At 40.6% G+C, this 17277-nt stretch overlaps 1 protein-coding gene across 1 annotated transcript in view; it reads left to right on the forward strand.

Moving 5' to 3' along the window:
* The window catches only part of LOC139319518 (uncharacterized), a 56212-nt gene that overhangs the window by 14628 nt on the left and 24307 nt on the right, over nt 1–17277 (forward strand). Inside the window, exons 7-12 of the mRNA XM_070947412.1 lie at nt 2647–2773; nt 6431–6551; nt 8332–8417; nt 8912–9042; nt 9959–10018; nt 15153–15219. Coding sequence (XP_070803513.1) covers nt 2647–2773; nt 6431–6551; nt 8332–8417; nt 8912–9042; nt 9959–10018; nt 15153–15219 — 592 coding nt within the window. The remainder of the gene's footprint in view (nt 1–2646; nt 2774–6430; nt 6552–8331; nt 8418–8911; nt 9043–9958; nt 10019–15152; nt 15220–17277) is intronic.

Here is a 17277-nt window from a genome sequence, read left to right on the forward strand (position 1 = left end):
CCACGGTATTCAACCGATATCCTTCTCCCTTATATCTAAAAATTATCCCAGCTGGTGCGTCCCACCGGAAGGGTATCTGTAAATTTTTCAATTCCTTAACAAGAAAACCAAATTCTTTTCTAGCTTTCAACATTTTAGGAGGTAATTCTTTAAAAATTTCAAGTCGTGAACCCCCCACTTGTACAGAAGTATGAAAAGATTTTTGCAGGATATCATTTCTAATTTCTCTGTCAGTAAAGTATATGACCACATCTCTGGGCAGTTGTCTTTGTCTGGCCACCCAAGAGTTCACTCTGTAAATTTTATCTATTTTATGAAATACCAAATCAGGATTAGCTTGTAAAATCTTAGCCAAGGCTTCAGAGCAAACTTGTCTCAAATCCTGTCTCTCCTCCTCTCGAATTCCCCGAAGCCGTATGGCGAATTCCATCGCCCGGAATTGTATCATAACAATCTCATCTTCAATTCTCTGCATTTTATTGTCAACTTCATCAGTTTTATAATCATTGTCTTTCATCTTAACATTAACTTCTGATTTAAATTCTTCAACTTTAAAATCAACTTTCCCAATAAATTCTGCCAGGCCAGACGCCACTTCTGATATTTTTTTGGTCACCTTATTTTGATTCTGTTTCACCATGTCTTTAACTTCATTAATTTCCTGCATAAATTCCTGATGTGATTTTTGAAGTTTATCATCTATCTCCTGTTGAGATTTTTGAAATTTATCATCCAAAGTTTTAGAAATAAATTCTTTTAAATCTCCCACATCAAATTCTTTTTTCTGAGTTTGTAGCTGTTGAGCAGGGGGAAGTTGCGTCTCATGTTTGTGTGTGGGGGATCCCCCCCCTAATGCCTTCCCTTCCTGCTTCTTTGAAGCCATCCTGGCTCGTGATCTAGTTTTTCTAAAGAGGGAAGTTCCTTTTCCTTTCCCTCCTGCACAAAGACTTCTAAAAAAGTCCCCCAGATTTGATCAAATAAGGGTTAAAATAAAGCAAAGTCCAATATTGAAAAGGGAAAAATTTCCCAGTTGTTTCTCTTATAACAAGCAAGGCAACTTTGTAGCAACTTGGAAACTTTGTAACAAAGCAAAGTAACTTCACCAATCCACACTCGCCGGCTCGTTAACTCTGAGGCTAGGCGCCATGTTTTTTCAAAGCACTTTCACTCACTCGCATTTTCTCAAATTGAAAAGTCAACAAAGTGCTAATACTTGCGTTTCCAAATTTCAGGATTCAGTAGTTTCGCTGTTTATTAAAGCTGGTTCTTTCGCTTTAAGTTTCCTGCAGCCGGCTTGTTCTGCAAAAGCAGATTCGTCCCACGTCGCCCGGAGTTTCAGCAGGTTGGGAGGGAGCCACGCTTGTTCTCTCCCCAGAAACTTCCCTGGGGGGTTACAGGGGCTCAACCTGTGCCCTGCGATCTCTCCTTCTTCAATCCTGTGGATTTAGAAGTTTTCGAGCCGCTTCTTCGTCTCGAAGCGGCTCTACAGGCGGCGGGGCTGGCGGAGCTTCAAAGAGCGCCGCCGTCGCCGAAGACAAGGAAACCGGAAGTGGATATATTTTAAAATGCATAAAATGCTGGGTACTTTTTCTGTGGCAACTTCTGATTGTGGAATCCTCTTGTTTAGTTTTAGAAGATTGTCAAACATTTTTGCTGAATGATGTTAAGCAATTTACAAGTCTGTGTTTTTAAATGAGATGTTTCCCTATTTTATTTGTTTAATTTGATATTTTATTGATCTTCATTGGTAATACTTTGGCTTTAAAGGGGACAAATAAATACTGTTACTAAAATAATGTATTAAAGGATCAAAATAAAATCAATATCCCTGTATTTCCTAGCAGCTAGAGATGCAATTAAAATTGTTTGCATGCAGCTGGTTTACGAAATGATTTGGTTATGGGAACTGTTCCAGAATGCAGTGTTTAGGCCACTGGCATATTAATCCCACCATTGCAGGATACGTATTAATTCTGAAGTTTTTGAATTGGTTGCCAAGACACGTCTGGCCTAACTGAAAATGCTTGCTATTACTTGCAAGGCCTTTCACTGTATAGTTCCAAGATATATCAGGCATCTGGATCAGGGGTGGGTTTCAAAAAGTTTTACTACCGGTTCTGTGGGTGTGGCTTGGTAGGCATGGCTTGGTGGGCATGGCAGGGGAAGGATACTGTAAAATCTCCATTCCCTCCCCAATCCAGGGGAAGGTTACTGCAAAATCCCCATTTCCTCCTAATCAGCTGGGACTCGGGAGTCAGAGAATAGTTGGGGATGGGGCCAGTCAGAATTTTTACTACCGGTTCTCCGAACTACTCAAAATTTCCGCTACCAGTTTTCCAGAACTGGTCAGAACCTGCTGAAGCTCACCTCTGATCTGGATCTATGGAATCCCAGGGAGCAGGGGAGATATGTTCTAATTGAATGTTAGTAATTGAACTAAATAATAAATACAGTACACTGCAGTTCAATCACATTGTAATTTCTAGCCCACGATAAACAATGTTGTGCACATAATAGAAGTAATCCTCCCAACATTAAGAGATTGTTATCCAATTTTTAAAAGAAGAAACCTCCACTGGGTCTGACCTTTTCCTTCTACATGGCATTTTGTCTTTTCAATCCATCTTTCTTGTCTTACCTCTGTAGGAAACTCAAGGAGTCTGTGTGGCCACCTTTGGAAAATCAAGAGAATTCCCAGCCTTCTTCTCTCACCGAAGTGGCTTCCAGGCACCATATCGGGTGCAGGATGAGAAAGCTGCTGCTCAACTGATTGGTGAGCTGTTAGTAAGAATAAGATGCATCTTGGATGAGTGGAATCTTCAGCTGAGAAGTTTCTCTGTCAATTTCTCTGTCAAAAACTGCCAAGCTTTACATGCCTGGTGGAAGTCAAAAGCTCACTGACGTCAAGAAGGTTTTCTTCTACATTAGTACATGTAGCATCAAGTTAAAGACATCCCAAAATTCCCCTTTCTATCTTCAGCAGTTTTCTCTCTCTTTCTCCTTGACGTCTTCTGCTCTATCCTTCTACAGGCTTCAAATCCTACCCACATCTGCCATTTTTCAGCAATTCCCGAGGCCCAATTTGTACATGCCACAAAATTAAGTGCTAAAGATTTTTCTTTACCACACTAACTATACCACACTATTGCAGTGGAAGCTGACATGTTGACTGCTGTCCCTGTCCCCCCCCCCACAACCAAAACCCATCCAATGCCCACCACCAAAAACCCACTGAAGATGGGTCCAGTTGATTTCTTGTTTTACTGATTTTCAATATGCATTTTGTTTCTGATGCAGGTATTGAAGCATACAAATTCCTATATGAAATCTTAAGTACTATAGAACATGTAGAGCATGTTGATTCTACTGAACTGCAGCCTTCGAACACTCAGTTACTGCATGTGTTGTCTTTCTACAGACATCAAGGTCTCTTGCATCTACTGCTTTTATCTTTGCAGTTCTCTAACCCAGGGGTCACCAACCTTTTGGACCTCAGGGACCACTAAATTCATAATTTAAAATCTTGTGGACCATTAATATGATCTGCCTAACAACCGGCTGGGTGGGCGTGGCTAGGTGGTCATGTGACTGGTTGGGTATGGCCAACTCAATGTCACTCATGTCAAGGGATGCCTTGCCAACCTCTAATTGTCCCTTCCCTCCCAGTGACTCCTCGCCTGCCCGCCTGGGCTCCTTAGGGCCCCAACAGGAAGCAGTTGTTGGAGCTAAGCAGCCGCCAGGAGAAAGAGTTGGCAAAACAGCTGGCTCAGTTCAAATTGGATCTGGCCGAGAAGGGGGCTCAGCAGAAACACCTCACTGAGGACTACGAGCATAGTCTTTCCAAGCAGAGGGAAGACCGGGCCAGGTACTGCCAGGCTGCCAGGTACCAGGAGGCTGAAGCAGACCCCGAGTAGGAATTTCTGCTCCCCTTCGACCCACACAAAAAGACCCCAAGGTGGGAGACTCTCTGCAGCAACACAAATGTTCATTGCATGTACCCAGCCCAGGGACCGTAGTTTGAGGACCCCTAATTTAGTGCAATATAAAAAAATGCAAATCATTTTTCTGAGGACCACCAAAATTTTCTCACGGATCATCAGTGGTCCACGGACCACCAGTTGGGGACCGCTGCTCTAACCCATTGTTAGAATACCATTATATATTCCAATTTTATGTATTTTACAAGATCCCCATATTTATTCACTACTCCTTGTCCCGGTTAGGGCTTCTCTTTTCATTTTATTTATATTCCACCCTTCTGGTCTGGCAAAGATGTTAATAAAGTTTAAAACAAACAGAATATTAAAAAAATAACAATACAGATTCAATTAACAAATACAATTAAAAAGATGACAAAATAAATAAGTTCAGATCTATGAGTTGGGAGGGAGTTCAGTTTTGAAGAGAATGTATTCCTTAGCACAAGAGAAATGCAGAAGAATATTCCTTTCATGTTCCACAAAGAAGAGCCTATGACATCTTCGTTCTTTAAAAGGTCTCTCCTGGTACTCTTCACATCTGTCAGGTTTATCATGGGATAGACAATCTCTTACAGAGGGTTCTTCCCTTCTTCTGAACTCAGACACTGCTTGATTTAGTAGAAAATTAGCATGAAATTTGCTAATCCCATGGGTCATCCCCATCCTACCTCAACCTGCTGTAACTACTTGTCTTTTCCCCAAAGTAGAGAGACACAAATACATGCTGGAGATTTCCCTTTGTCCCAAAATTAAAAATTATTGATACATCTAAGGAACTTAAAGCTATCTCATTCGTTTGCCTGGGAGGTAGGAGGTGAGATGAAGGCAATTTAATAGGTGCATGACAGAAAAAACACACTGGTAAGACATATTTATGTCTTGGTTAGGTACAAGTTGGGGGGGAAAATAATAGTCAGACCCTGAATAGTTTAGAACTTTAAAATATAACACAAGAACTTTAAATAATTCCTGGTAATTAGTTTGTAGTCATTGCAGATTTTTCAGTACAGAATTCTATGATCCACTTTATCTTACACTGGTAAACACCACATTTTGTACCAACTGTACTTTCTGCAATATTTGTTTTGCACTCTTTAGTCTCTGCTTTTTGTTCACTATTGATCTACTGCCGTATCCAACCATCACCAATATATCAGTTATGAAGATAGGCTTTATATCACTATGACTTAGTGACACTATAAAGTGTTGTAATCAGTAGTGAGAAACAATGCAGCACGATGGAGGCAGAATGGGGAGACCTATGTTGTCTTCACCTTCAGCCCCAGTTCATCCTTCCTTCCTTCCTTCCTTCCTTCCTTCCTTCCTTCCTTCCTTCCTTCCTTCCTTCCTACCTCTATCTATCTATCTATCTATCTATCTATCTATCTATCTATCTATCTATCTATCTAAAACTTTTGTTCGTTGAGTTATGCATGAGACACTTTTGTGCCATGTATGTTTGTTTGCTTTTTTGTTTATTCATTCATTTTGTAGGGTTACCCATCTCAACAAATAATTCTGAATGGCTTCATATATTGTACATGGAACATTAACCATTGATTGAATTAACTTCATTTAATTGTTTAATAGCCGAGGTGGCGCAATGGTTAGAATGCAATATTTCTGCTGACTGCCTGCAATTGATTTATGTTGATTGATTATTTGGTATCCTATGACTATCACTAAGTGTTGTATCTTAATATTGTATGATGAATGTATTTTTATGATGACTATGATCATGATTTATCACTTACAGCTTTTATATACACTGAGAGCTTATGCACCGAAGACAAATTCCTTGTGTGTCCAATCACACTTGGCCAATAAAGAATTCTATTCTATATAAATTGGAATAATAATAAAATAAATAAATAACAAATTCTATGAAGCCTATTTTCTTATCCCAGTAATTTTGCTTGCTGTGACTCAAGAATAGAGTTTGGGAGAATAGAGTGGGTATCGTAAATTACGGTTAGGGGCTAGGCTGGATTAGGGTTGAAACTAAACTACAATACTACTATGAAGAAAGAGGAAGCACAGTACAGTGTACGTATGGAGATTGAGAGTGAAGCAGCTGACTCTTGAACATCATACTTTGAACTATATTAATATTTGTAAAACTTCCCTTCTTAGAGCACATCATAGCTATCTCTCCCGCCATTTTTAGCCTCGGTGGCGCAGTGGTTAGAGTGCAGTACTGCAGGCTACTTCTGCTGACTGCCGGCTGCTTGCAATTTGGCAGTTCGAATTTCACCAGGTTCAAGGTTGACTCAGCCTTCCATTCTTTTGAGGTTGATAAAATGAGGACCCAGATTGTTGGGGGCAATATGCTGATTCTGTAAACTGCTTAGAGAGGGTTGTAAAAGCATTGTAAAATGGTATATAAGTCTAAGTGCTATTTGCTAACAAAGGTAGGGCCATGGTCCAACAATGAAACTTTTTTTTCTCAGCCAGGTCATTAACTTTGAAGCTGGGCAGTGGAGTCCTGATTGCAGTTCCCTGCCCTCCAGATGAAGCTGCTTCTGGGCAGTTTATTGAAGAAGCAATCCAGCAAGCTTTGGATGAGGCTCGGTAAGGCTATTTTTTAATACATCATCAATTCACATAATAGTTTAACAGCACTGTAATAGGTGTGCAAAATCTCCTGTTCAAATCTATTCAAGCATAATACTGTTTTATAAAGCCTTTGTAAGGCCACACCTGGAATACTGTATCCAGTTTTCACCATATTATAAAAAAGATGTTGAGATTTTGGAAAAAGTGCAAAGAAGAGCAACTAAGATGATTAAAGGCCTGGAGACTAAAACGTATGAAGAACGGTTGCAGGATTTGGGTTTGGCTAGTCTAGAGAAAAGAAGGACTAGGGCGGACATGATAGCAATATTGCAGTATTTAGAGAGACTGCCACAAACAAGTTTACACTTGTATCTGTTATCAAATATATGCTTGACAAAATAAATAAAATAAAAATAAATAAACAAAGAAGAGGGGCTCAATTTATTTTCCAAAGCATCAGAGGGCAGGACAAGAAACAATGGATGGAAACTAATCAAGGAGAGAAGCAACTTTCTTTAAGGAGAAACTTCCTAACAGTGAGGACAATTAACCAGTAGAACAACTTGCCTTCAGAAGGGTTGACTGCTTCATCCCTGGAGATTTTAAAGAAGAGATTGGACAAGCACTTGTCTGAAATGGTATAAGGTCTTCTGCTTCAGTAGGGGGCTGGAGTAGGACCTCCAAGGTCCCTTCAGCTCTATTCTGATTGAAACTCATTTTGCACTATTCTGGTTGGTTGATAAGCTCATGAAATACCTTTACATTGTATCTGTCATCATTTTTTCTCAACCCAATCTCCCAAGTGTAACATGGACTTGATCATTCTGATATTTCAAGTTAAGTATATACTGTAGTGGTTTTGTATAGGTATGGTTTTGATGCTGAGTATTCAGCATCATAGCAACGTAAATTCTAGGAATGTTAAATTTTAACTAAACACCAAATCTGTACAATGGAGGATTATGATTCAAAAAAGGGTCCAAAAAAAGGAAGGGGGTTGGATTGCAACATTGTGTCATCTATCCTACAAATTCAATACCCCCACCCTACCCCCATGGACACCACTGCCTCCAAGGAAGATTGTTTTTGGGTGTTTACCTTTGTACACACCTAGGAATATTTTCCAACGTCTGCAACAGAAGGCAAAGTTAACTTGTCCCAGCTTCTGCCAACCTAGCAGTTCGAAAGCATGTAAAATGCAAGTAGAAAAATAGGGACCATTTTGGTGGGAAGGTAACAGCGTTCCATGCACTTTCAGCATTTAGTCATGCCGGCCACATGACCACGGAGATGTCTTCGGACAGCGCTGGCTCTTTGGCTTTGAAACAGAGATGAGCACTGCCCCCTAGAGTCGGGAACGACTAGCACATATGTGTGAGGGGAACCTTTACCTTTACCTTAAAGCTGATAGATGGCTAAATCTTTTTCCCTGGGACATTTTCGCACAATTCAAAACTTGCCATGATTCAAAGGAAGAGACACTTGCGTTGTTTTCATTCATTGAACATTTCAGCTTCAGGGACAGGACGAACTAGGGAAATAATGCTGGGAGATCCCATTTCAGGTTGCTTTCCCCAATATTCACCTTTTTTACAGTTTGAGCAGATGCAATCACAGATCCCCTACTCTGTTTCTCGTCAAAAATGTATCATCCTTGGGGAAGCTTTCTTCAAGGTTCCTCCCAATCAGAAGCGTTTTGATAAGGGGTTTTTCTTTTCTTTTTGCAAAAATTGCTGATTCTGTAAATGGATTAACTGTCAATCATGCAAGGCTATGCTTGTTGTTCCACTTACAGGGGGGAAAGGATCACAGGAAAGGAGCTTACACCCTTTTTGCTGCAGAGGGTGAATGAGTTATCTGGTGGAGAGTCACTGAAGTCCAGTATCCTTTCCTATTTTATTTTATTTATTTTATTTATTTGTCAATCATGTATAAGATAACAGATATAAGTATAAACATGATTATGAATACAGGAAATGATATGAATAAATGGGGACGGTAGGATAGGGACGGTAGGCACATTGGTGCACTTATGCACGCCTCTTACAGACCTCTTAGGAATGGGGTGAAGTCAACAGTCTAAAGTTAAAGTTGTGGTGGTTTGGGAAAGTAACCACAGAGTCAGGTAGTGCATTCCAGGCATTGACCAGTCTGTTACTGAAGTCGTATTTTCTGCAATAGAGTTTGTATCTATTGTGTACTCGTGTATTGTTGTGGTGAAACATTCCTTCTAATTTTATCCCTGTAACAATTACCCAGTGAGGTAGGATTCAATACCTCAATGTTCCACGTTTGGCATCCTAACTACCATACCTTGCTGACTGTACCAATTCTTGGGTTGTTACATTTTTCTTTCCTTTATCAATTGGTATCAGATATTGCATTGATCAAGAATAATGCCATAGTGGGCAGTCGCATTGCTGTAGCCCTGAACAGGCTCCAAAGAGGTCAGGGCGGGAGAGGCAGCTTGTCACAAAATGAAAACACACCTGGTGTGCCAAGACCAGTGAGTACTTATCCCTGTTTTTCAAGAGTTTTGGTGCATGAATGATTGGCTGAGCTGGACCATTCTAATTGTTACCACAAGAGATAGTGTCTGAATTATTTAGGTCAGGGGTATCAAACTCAATTTCATTGAGGGCCACATCAGGGCTGTGGTTGGCCTCGAGGGGTGGGGGATGGGGCTGACTGGAGGGGTGTGGCCAACTGGGTGGGTGTTGTCAGCTTGACGCCACTCCCCAAACTGCTGGCATGTTTCCTCTTCGCATTGGGTAGACCAGGCCAAAGCCACACTGGCCCAATGTTTCCTCTTTGCATTGGGTAGACCAGGCTGAAGTGATGTGGGACGGTCCCAGTGGTGAAATGTAAAATTTGTTGTTACCGGTTCTGTGGGCGTGGCTTGGTGGGCGTGACTTGTTGGTGGGGTCATGTGACTGGGTGGGCATGGGCAACTTTTTTTTTATTTTTTAAAAACATTTTTACTACCTATTCACTGGATCCAGTAGTTTTTATCACTACCGATTCACCCGAACCGGAGAGAAATGGTAGTATTTCACCCCTGGATGGCCCGTTACATTTTCCAGGACAGCTACATCGTGAGCCGGATGCTGCCCATGGGCCTTGTGTTTGACACCCCTGATTTAGGTCAATGTTCACTGAGTAGATGTCTTAGACAATGGATATTTCTACTGTCAACCAGCACTATTCACTGGATTATAGGCCATAGAAAAGCATAAGATCTGATAGGAAAACAATTTTAGGTAATGGGAGGCCCTGAGCAGCTAGTTGCTCTGCATTCTTGGAGCAATTTATCTGCTTATTTGAATGTTCAACTTATACTTTAAAGTGGAAAAACTGTAAAAGTCAAATCAAAGTCCAACTGGATGTTTAATAACATTTTTGCATTTCTGTTTCCTTTTCAGGTAGTCGTTGGTGGCATCAACATTGACATCATAGCCAAGGCAAAAGCTGCAACAATAAAAGTAAATTGCATTTAATAATATTCAGATTTAACATTTGGTCTGTGACTTCAGAACTTGCTAGCTTCTTTTCTGAATAAGAGGTATGCAGGCTGGACTCAAGCAATAATAGACTGCAGAGACCAGGTCAAATTCAAACTGCCTGTAGAATTGCAAGTAAGTTTGAAATGCAGCAAAGATCGCCCACAGCCAGCTTAAGTCAAGAAAAAAACATTCTCTAGAGTCTTCAGTCAACACTAAATGTGCACATTGCTGACTACCCTCATTCTGATCACTAAGGCCATCTATTCTGAAAAAAAGACGTATATAGAGAGGGTTGAGCACTTCCTCCTTATATCAATCATGAAGCTGATTGCTCATATTTTCAGAGAGATTTTTTTAAAAAAAAAAAATCACAGAACAACAAACCAGCAATACAGCACCAGAAGTCAAAAGGTTGAGACACTTAACTTTTGATGCAAAAGCAGCCTTTTTGTTGTTAGACAAACAAAAGCAGAATGTCAGGTTCCAAGTAATGCAGAGGTGGTATTCAGCAGGTTCTGACCAGTTCTGGAGAACTGGTAGCGGAAATTTTGAGTAGTTCGGAGAACTGGTAGTAAAAATTCTGACTGGCCCCGCCCCCATCTATTCTCTGCTTCCCAAGTCCCAGCTGATCGGGGGGAAATGGGGAATTTAATTTAATTTAATTTAATTTAATTTAATTTAATTTAATTTAATTTAATTTAATTTAATTTAATTTAATTTAATTTAATTTAATTTAATTTAATTTATTGCATTTCTATGCCGCCCAACTCCCAAGGGACTCTGGGCAGTAACCTTCCCCTGCCATGCCCACCAAGCCATGCCCACAGAACTGGTAGTAAAAAAAAAAATAATCCCACCACTGTAATGGTATCATCATAAACTGAACTCCGAGGCATTCCATTTTCTCAAAAGTGTTTTGACTGATGGCTCCATCCCCCTCCAGTTCCAAGCTGTGTCAAACTGAATTCATGCTAGGATGTCCAAGGATGCAAACAATTCCACCCCCCAATCAAATTCAGGCTTGACACATAAATCTCTATGCAATTCTAAATGCAGATTGCTCAGGATTTCAGCAATCAGTATCTGAGCCTGAATAACTAGGGGGCCATCACAAGATGAAACCTACCATGTTTCCCCAAAAATAAGACCCTGTCTTATATTTTTTGAACCCCGAAATAGGTGCTTGGCCTTATTTTCGGGGAGGTCTTATTATTTTGGGGCGCATGGAGCAAGGGGCTCCTCTTGCCGTCTTACCTGATTTCCAGCTCTGCGTTTAAATATTTTCAGGGAGGGCTTATTTTGGGGGGGGGAGACTTATTTTAGCGCATGCGCTCAAAGGCCCAATTGGGTTTATTATCAGGGGATGTCTTATTTTTGGGGAAACAGAGTAGGTTGCAGCCTATTGGTCCATTTTATCTCCTGGCCACTCTTTATCCATTTGTTGTGATGGTGTTTCACCACTGAGATGCAGAGAGTAATTCCTGTGACTTCTGCCATCCTGGCCTCTTATGAAGAAAAACAAATGGTAGGCCTGTCTTTTACAACAGATGGCAGCATTAAGTTAATGCTGCCGCATTGTAATGTATTGGGCAGGTTGATTGTGGGTTACAGATACTATTGGTTCAAAAATAATAGCTGTCCAGAAATCCCATCCAGTGGGAATATATTGCTAATACCATGAATCAAAAGCAGTGGAGATGTTTTATAGAGGATATTGCTTGCCTAAGCAATGACTTGAATAGAGATGTTTGCTTTGTTCTGTGCCTAGATGGAACATTTGGTGCCAGGTGATATAAAGAAAAACCAACCTTTGTTGCATTTCCAACTGTCAGTGATTTATCTGACAGATGGCTCAACAGAAGAATAAAAGAAGGTGCAGTTAATGAGATTTCATTAACATGAACTAAGAAAAACCTTCCTAATGCTGAGAGACAGAAAGAAAATATACACTATGATAAATACCGTACGTCCAGATCAGGAGTGGGTTCTAAATTTTTTTACTACCAGTTCTGTGGCCGTGGCTTATTTTGTGGGCGTGGCTTGATGGTCATGTGACAATTATTTAGGATTTAGCAGAGGTACTGGTCTACCAGGCTTTTAACTGCTTGCAGAGCTGTACCAACCTACCCATTTATTTTTGCAGGCACTGATTTATTCACGTATTTTTGCAGGCACTGATCTACTCATGTATTTTTGCAGGCATTGGTCTACTCATTTGTTTTAACACTGATCAACTGTAGGGCGGCCCTTTGAAGCCCTGCAGCAAGAGTTTAAACAGTTTTTTTCCCTCTAGCCATCAGCTGGGACTCAGGAGGCAGCAATAGATTGGGGGTGGGGCCAAATAAAAGGTAAGAATAACGGGGGAGTGGGGGGACGCGGGGGGTCGGGAGGCACAGGGGGTGGGGGGGGCAGAACCGGTTCGGTGACGTCATATCATCACTGCTACCAGCTCGGGAGAACCGGGCCACTGGTCCAGATGAAATGTTTTATTATACAGGTAATACAACAGTTCATTTAGTGACCATTTGAAGTTACAATGGCTCTGAAAAACATGACAATGATTTTTCACACCATTGCAGCAACCCCATGGTCATCCGATCAAAATTCAGACACTTGGCAACTGACTCATATTTATGACGGTTGCAGTGTCCCAGAGTCATGTGAACCTGTTTTGTGACCTTCTGACAAGCAAAGTCAATGGGGAAGCCAGATTCACTTAAGAACCGTGTTCCTAATGTAACGTCTGCAGTGATTGATCTGCAAGAAAGATTGTAAAATGGGGCAAAATTCACTTAACAAATGTTTCACTTAGCAACAGAAATTTTGGGTTTAATCATCGTAAGCCGTGGACAACCTGTAGTTTAGAAGACTTGCAAGGACCAATGCAGGTAAATGAATCAATGTAATAAAAAACAGCTGTAGGAATTCCTGGTATCAGTCCAGGAGACAGACACATATTGTGATAGGACCAAAAAGTGACATTCCTACATTAGATGTATTAATTGAAATGTATTGGTCTATAGAAATAATTTGAAATCCACTTGCTGCTTCGCTTTGATTTGTGGCACTGACTTTCTTTTTAAATTCCCTTATTTATTTTAAAACTGGGTTTATCTAACATGGTAAAAAGCAGTATGGCTTGTTTCATTTTAGCTTATTATACACTATATTTTTAAAAGAGTTTTGATTGGGCTTTTTAAAAACTCTGCTAAACAACTAATTCCCACAACACTGTCAAACTATTTACTAAGACTGTATTACTATTATTCTTCTCATCCTTCCTATTACCTATCTCCTCCCACTTATGACTATAACTATGTTGCTTGTATCTTTATTATTTATATTGTTTTATTTGTTTCCTAGTATGATTTGATTGCTTATTAGTAAGCTATGACTATCACTAAGTGTTGTATCTTATGATTCTTGATGAATGTTTTTTTTTCTTTTATGTACACTGAGAGCATATGCACCAAAAACAAATTCCTTGGCCAATAAAGAATTCTATCTATCTTCTATCAAAATGGGGAAATAAATTCAGATGCTGTTGCATGCAACTTGATAACTTTTTTGCAAAGTCGCCATCTCCTGCATTAGTTGATCTAACACATAAGCAGAAGCATATGGCTGTCCAGATGGTGGATTATAATTCATACTATATCAGATCCAGCCTCCTTCTCAACATCTGGAGAGTGGCAGATTCCCGAGTCCTGCTTCAATCCATTTATGCTAGATGCAAACAAATACCAATAGGGATGCAGTGGCTCAGTGGCTAAGACACTGAGCTTGTCGATCGAAAGGTTCAGCGGTTCGAATCCCTAGTGCTGCGTAACGGGGTGAGCTTCCGTTACTTGTCCCAGCTTCTGCCAACCTAGCAGTTCGAAAGCACGTAAAAAATGCAAGTAGAAAAATAGGGACCACCTTTGGTGGGAAGGTAACAATGTTCTGTGCGCCTTTGGCATTTAGTCATGCTGGCCACGGAGACATCTTCGGACAGCGCTGGCTCTTCAGCTTTGAAACGGAGATGAGCACTGCCCCCTAGAGTCGGAAACTACTAGCACATATGTGTGAGGGGAACCTTTACCTTTACCTTTAACAAATACCAAGGCTTGTTTGTTACCTTTACATAAAATTTTGTCTTCTGCCTCTGCTGCATTGCTTGCCAATTGTTATATAGATATCCTAGTCGAGCCTGTTCACAAAGCTCACCTTCCCCATTGCTTAAACCAGTTCCAAATGAGCACTGATGAATTAGTTAAGTAGATACAGATGGAGCCAAAGTATCTCCAACAATGTTTTCCTTCATTTAACAATGATCATTGATCACAGTATTTACTAGCTCTTATACTTTTGATTGCATATAGAAGTGAAATATCCAGTTAGAAATGGCTAATAATAAGTAGTGTGTGTTGGATGCCACTAATATTATTCTATAATCTGAGATAATACAGAGAAATTAACATCACATCTATATTGGTATGAGTTAAGTTTCTATTGGATTCAATGGGGTATACAGGTAGTCCTTGTCATACGACCACAATTGAGCCCCAAATGTCTTGTGGCTAAGCAAGACATTTGTTAAGTGAGTTTTACCTCGTTTTATGACTTTTTTCTGCCACAGTTGTTAAGTGAATCATTGCAATTCTTAACTTAGTATCATGGTGGTTAAGTGAATTGGGTTTCCCGGTTGACTTTGCTCGTCAGAAGGTCACAAAAAGTGATCACATGACCCCGGGGCACTGCAACTGTCATAAATATGAGTCAGTTGCAAAGCGTTTGAAGTTTGATCACAAAATGAAACAAAATGTTAAAAAGTTACGATAATTATGTAGCTACTTACCAAGCACATCTAAATTATATTAAAGTAACCAAAATATCTTTACAATCCCCAAGGCCTGTCACAACTTTTGAGCACCCCTCATGTTTGGAAATTGAAAGTTGAAAAATTTGACACACCCTAATTGGGGATGCTGTAATGGTCGTGTGAAAAACCGTCATAAGTCACTTTTTTCAATGCTAAATGAACGGTTGTATGTCGAGGATAAAGGATTGTAATCCACCCAATCAAGATCCCAGTTTCTGCTTTGCTTTATTGATTTATCTTCTGTACTTTCAGAACGGGGGGCAGACAAATCCGTCTACAGTGAGACAATCTTTTGGCGGTGTTGGCAAAAATCTAGCAGGTAATTCATTCCAATTGTTTCCATAGTGAGTATATACAATTTCTAGCGTAGTTCCCTCTGACCAATCCAGATCTGTTGGACTACCTCTCTCATCCCTCTGTTAGCACGGCATCAGATTAGGGCAGGGGTCAGCAACCTTAAACACTCAAAGAGCCACAAAGGTCCTAACCGGAAGCCCCCGTTCAATTCTGGAGCCAATCAGAAGTCCAGTTCCCCCATCATAGTCTCCTCCTAACTCCCTTTTTCCTCTGCTGACCAGAAGTCTGGCTCCCCCACCATAGAGTCTCCTCCTAGCACAGCATCCTTTTTCCTCTGCTGACCAGAAGTCTGGTTCCACCACCATAGAGTCTCCTCCTAACATGGCGTCCTGTTTCCTCTGCTGACCGGAAGTCCAGTTCCGCCACCATAGAGTCTCCTCCTAGCGCGGGATCCTTTTTCCTCTACCTGTCCTAACCGAAAGCCCTATCAATTGTGGAGCCAACCAGCAACAAAGAGCCACAGCAGAGGGATGAAAGAGCCACATGCGGCTCCAGAGCCACGGGTTGCTGACCCCTGGACTAGGGAAAGCAGTTTCATTGTATAATTCACTTTAAAGCTTACCATTATAAAAATACAGATCATATTCAGTTTGTTTCATCTTCATGATATATACAGTTAGTATAATGGTGTACCCACAACCTGCAAGTATCCAGGGCACTGGGTATGGTTGGAAGAAAAATAGCAATAGCAATAGCAATAGTACTTAGACTTATATACCACTTCACAGTGCTTTACAGCCCTCTCTAAGCGGTTTACAGAGTCAGCATATTGCTCCCAACAATCTGGGTCCTCATTTTACCAACCTTGAGAAGGATGGAAGGCTGAGTCAACTTTAAGCCTGGTGAGATTCGAACTGCAAAATTGCAGTCAGCTGGTAGGTTTTTTTTTTTCTTTAATTTTTATGCCGCCCTTCTCCAGAGACTCAGGGCGGCTTACAATGCGTTAAGCAATAGCCTTCATACTTTTGTATATTTATACAAAGTCAGCTTATTGCCCCCACAATCTGAGTCCTCATTTCACCTACCTTTGAAAGGATGGAAGGCTGAGTCAACCTTGAGCCTGGTGAGATTTGAACTTGCAGTAATTGCAAGCAGCAGATGTTAATCTGTTAATAACAGTGCTTTAGTCCACTGTACTACAGGCTCTGTTTTAAAAATATGGAATGCTTCACGAATTTGCGTGTCATCCTGCAGTCATGCAGTCAGCAGAAGTAGCCTGCAGTACTGCACATTAACCACTGCACCACCGTGGCTCAAAATGATGGGAGAGATAGCTATGATGTGCTCTAAGAATGGAAGTTCTACAAATAATAATATAATTCAAAATATGCTGTTCAAGAGTCAGCCGCTTTACTCTCAGTCTCCACACATACACTGTACTGTGCTTTCTCTCTCTTCATAGTAGCGTTGTAGTTTAGTTTCAACCCTAACCCTAGCCCCTAACCCAGGAGTGAAATCCTGCCGGTTCTATCCGGCTCAGGCGAACCGGTAGCGGCAGCTGTGGGAGGCTCCGCCCACCTGCGCAGACATCATGACGTTGCTTTTTTGCAACATTTTAAGTCTCTGCGTATGCGCAGGCTTTGTGCATGCGTGGAAGACTACGCGCATGAGCAGAACGAGCACGTGTGCAATGCACACACCTTGGCAAACCGGTAGGGAAGGTAAGTGAATTTCACTCCTGCTCTAACCGTAAATTACGATACTCACTCTATTCTCCCAAACTCTATTCTTGAGTCACAGGAAACAAAATTACTGGGATAAGAAAATAGGTTTCATAGAATTCTTTATAGAATAGAATTCTTTATTGTCCAAGTGTGATTGGACACACAAGAAATTTGTCTTTGGTGCATAAACTCTCAGTGTATATAAAAGCTGTAAGTGATAAATCATGATCATAGTCATCATAAAAATACATTCATCATACAATATTAAGATACAACATCTCGTGATAAGTCATAGGATACTAAATAAGCAATCAACATAAATCATACAAGGAAACTAAATAAAACAATATAAATCA

The sequence above is a fragment of the Pituophis catenifer genome, unplaced genomic scaffold, assembly GCF_029215685.1.
Source record: "Pituophis catenifer annectens isolate HBS135680 unplaced genomic scaffold, rPitCat1.0.hap2 SCAF_7, whole genome shotgun sequence".
In the NCBI taxonomy this organism is placed as follows: domain Eukaryota; kingdom Metazoa; phylum Chordata; class Lepidosauria; order Squamata; family Colubridae; genus Pituophis; species Pituophis catenifer.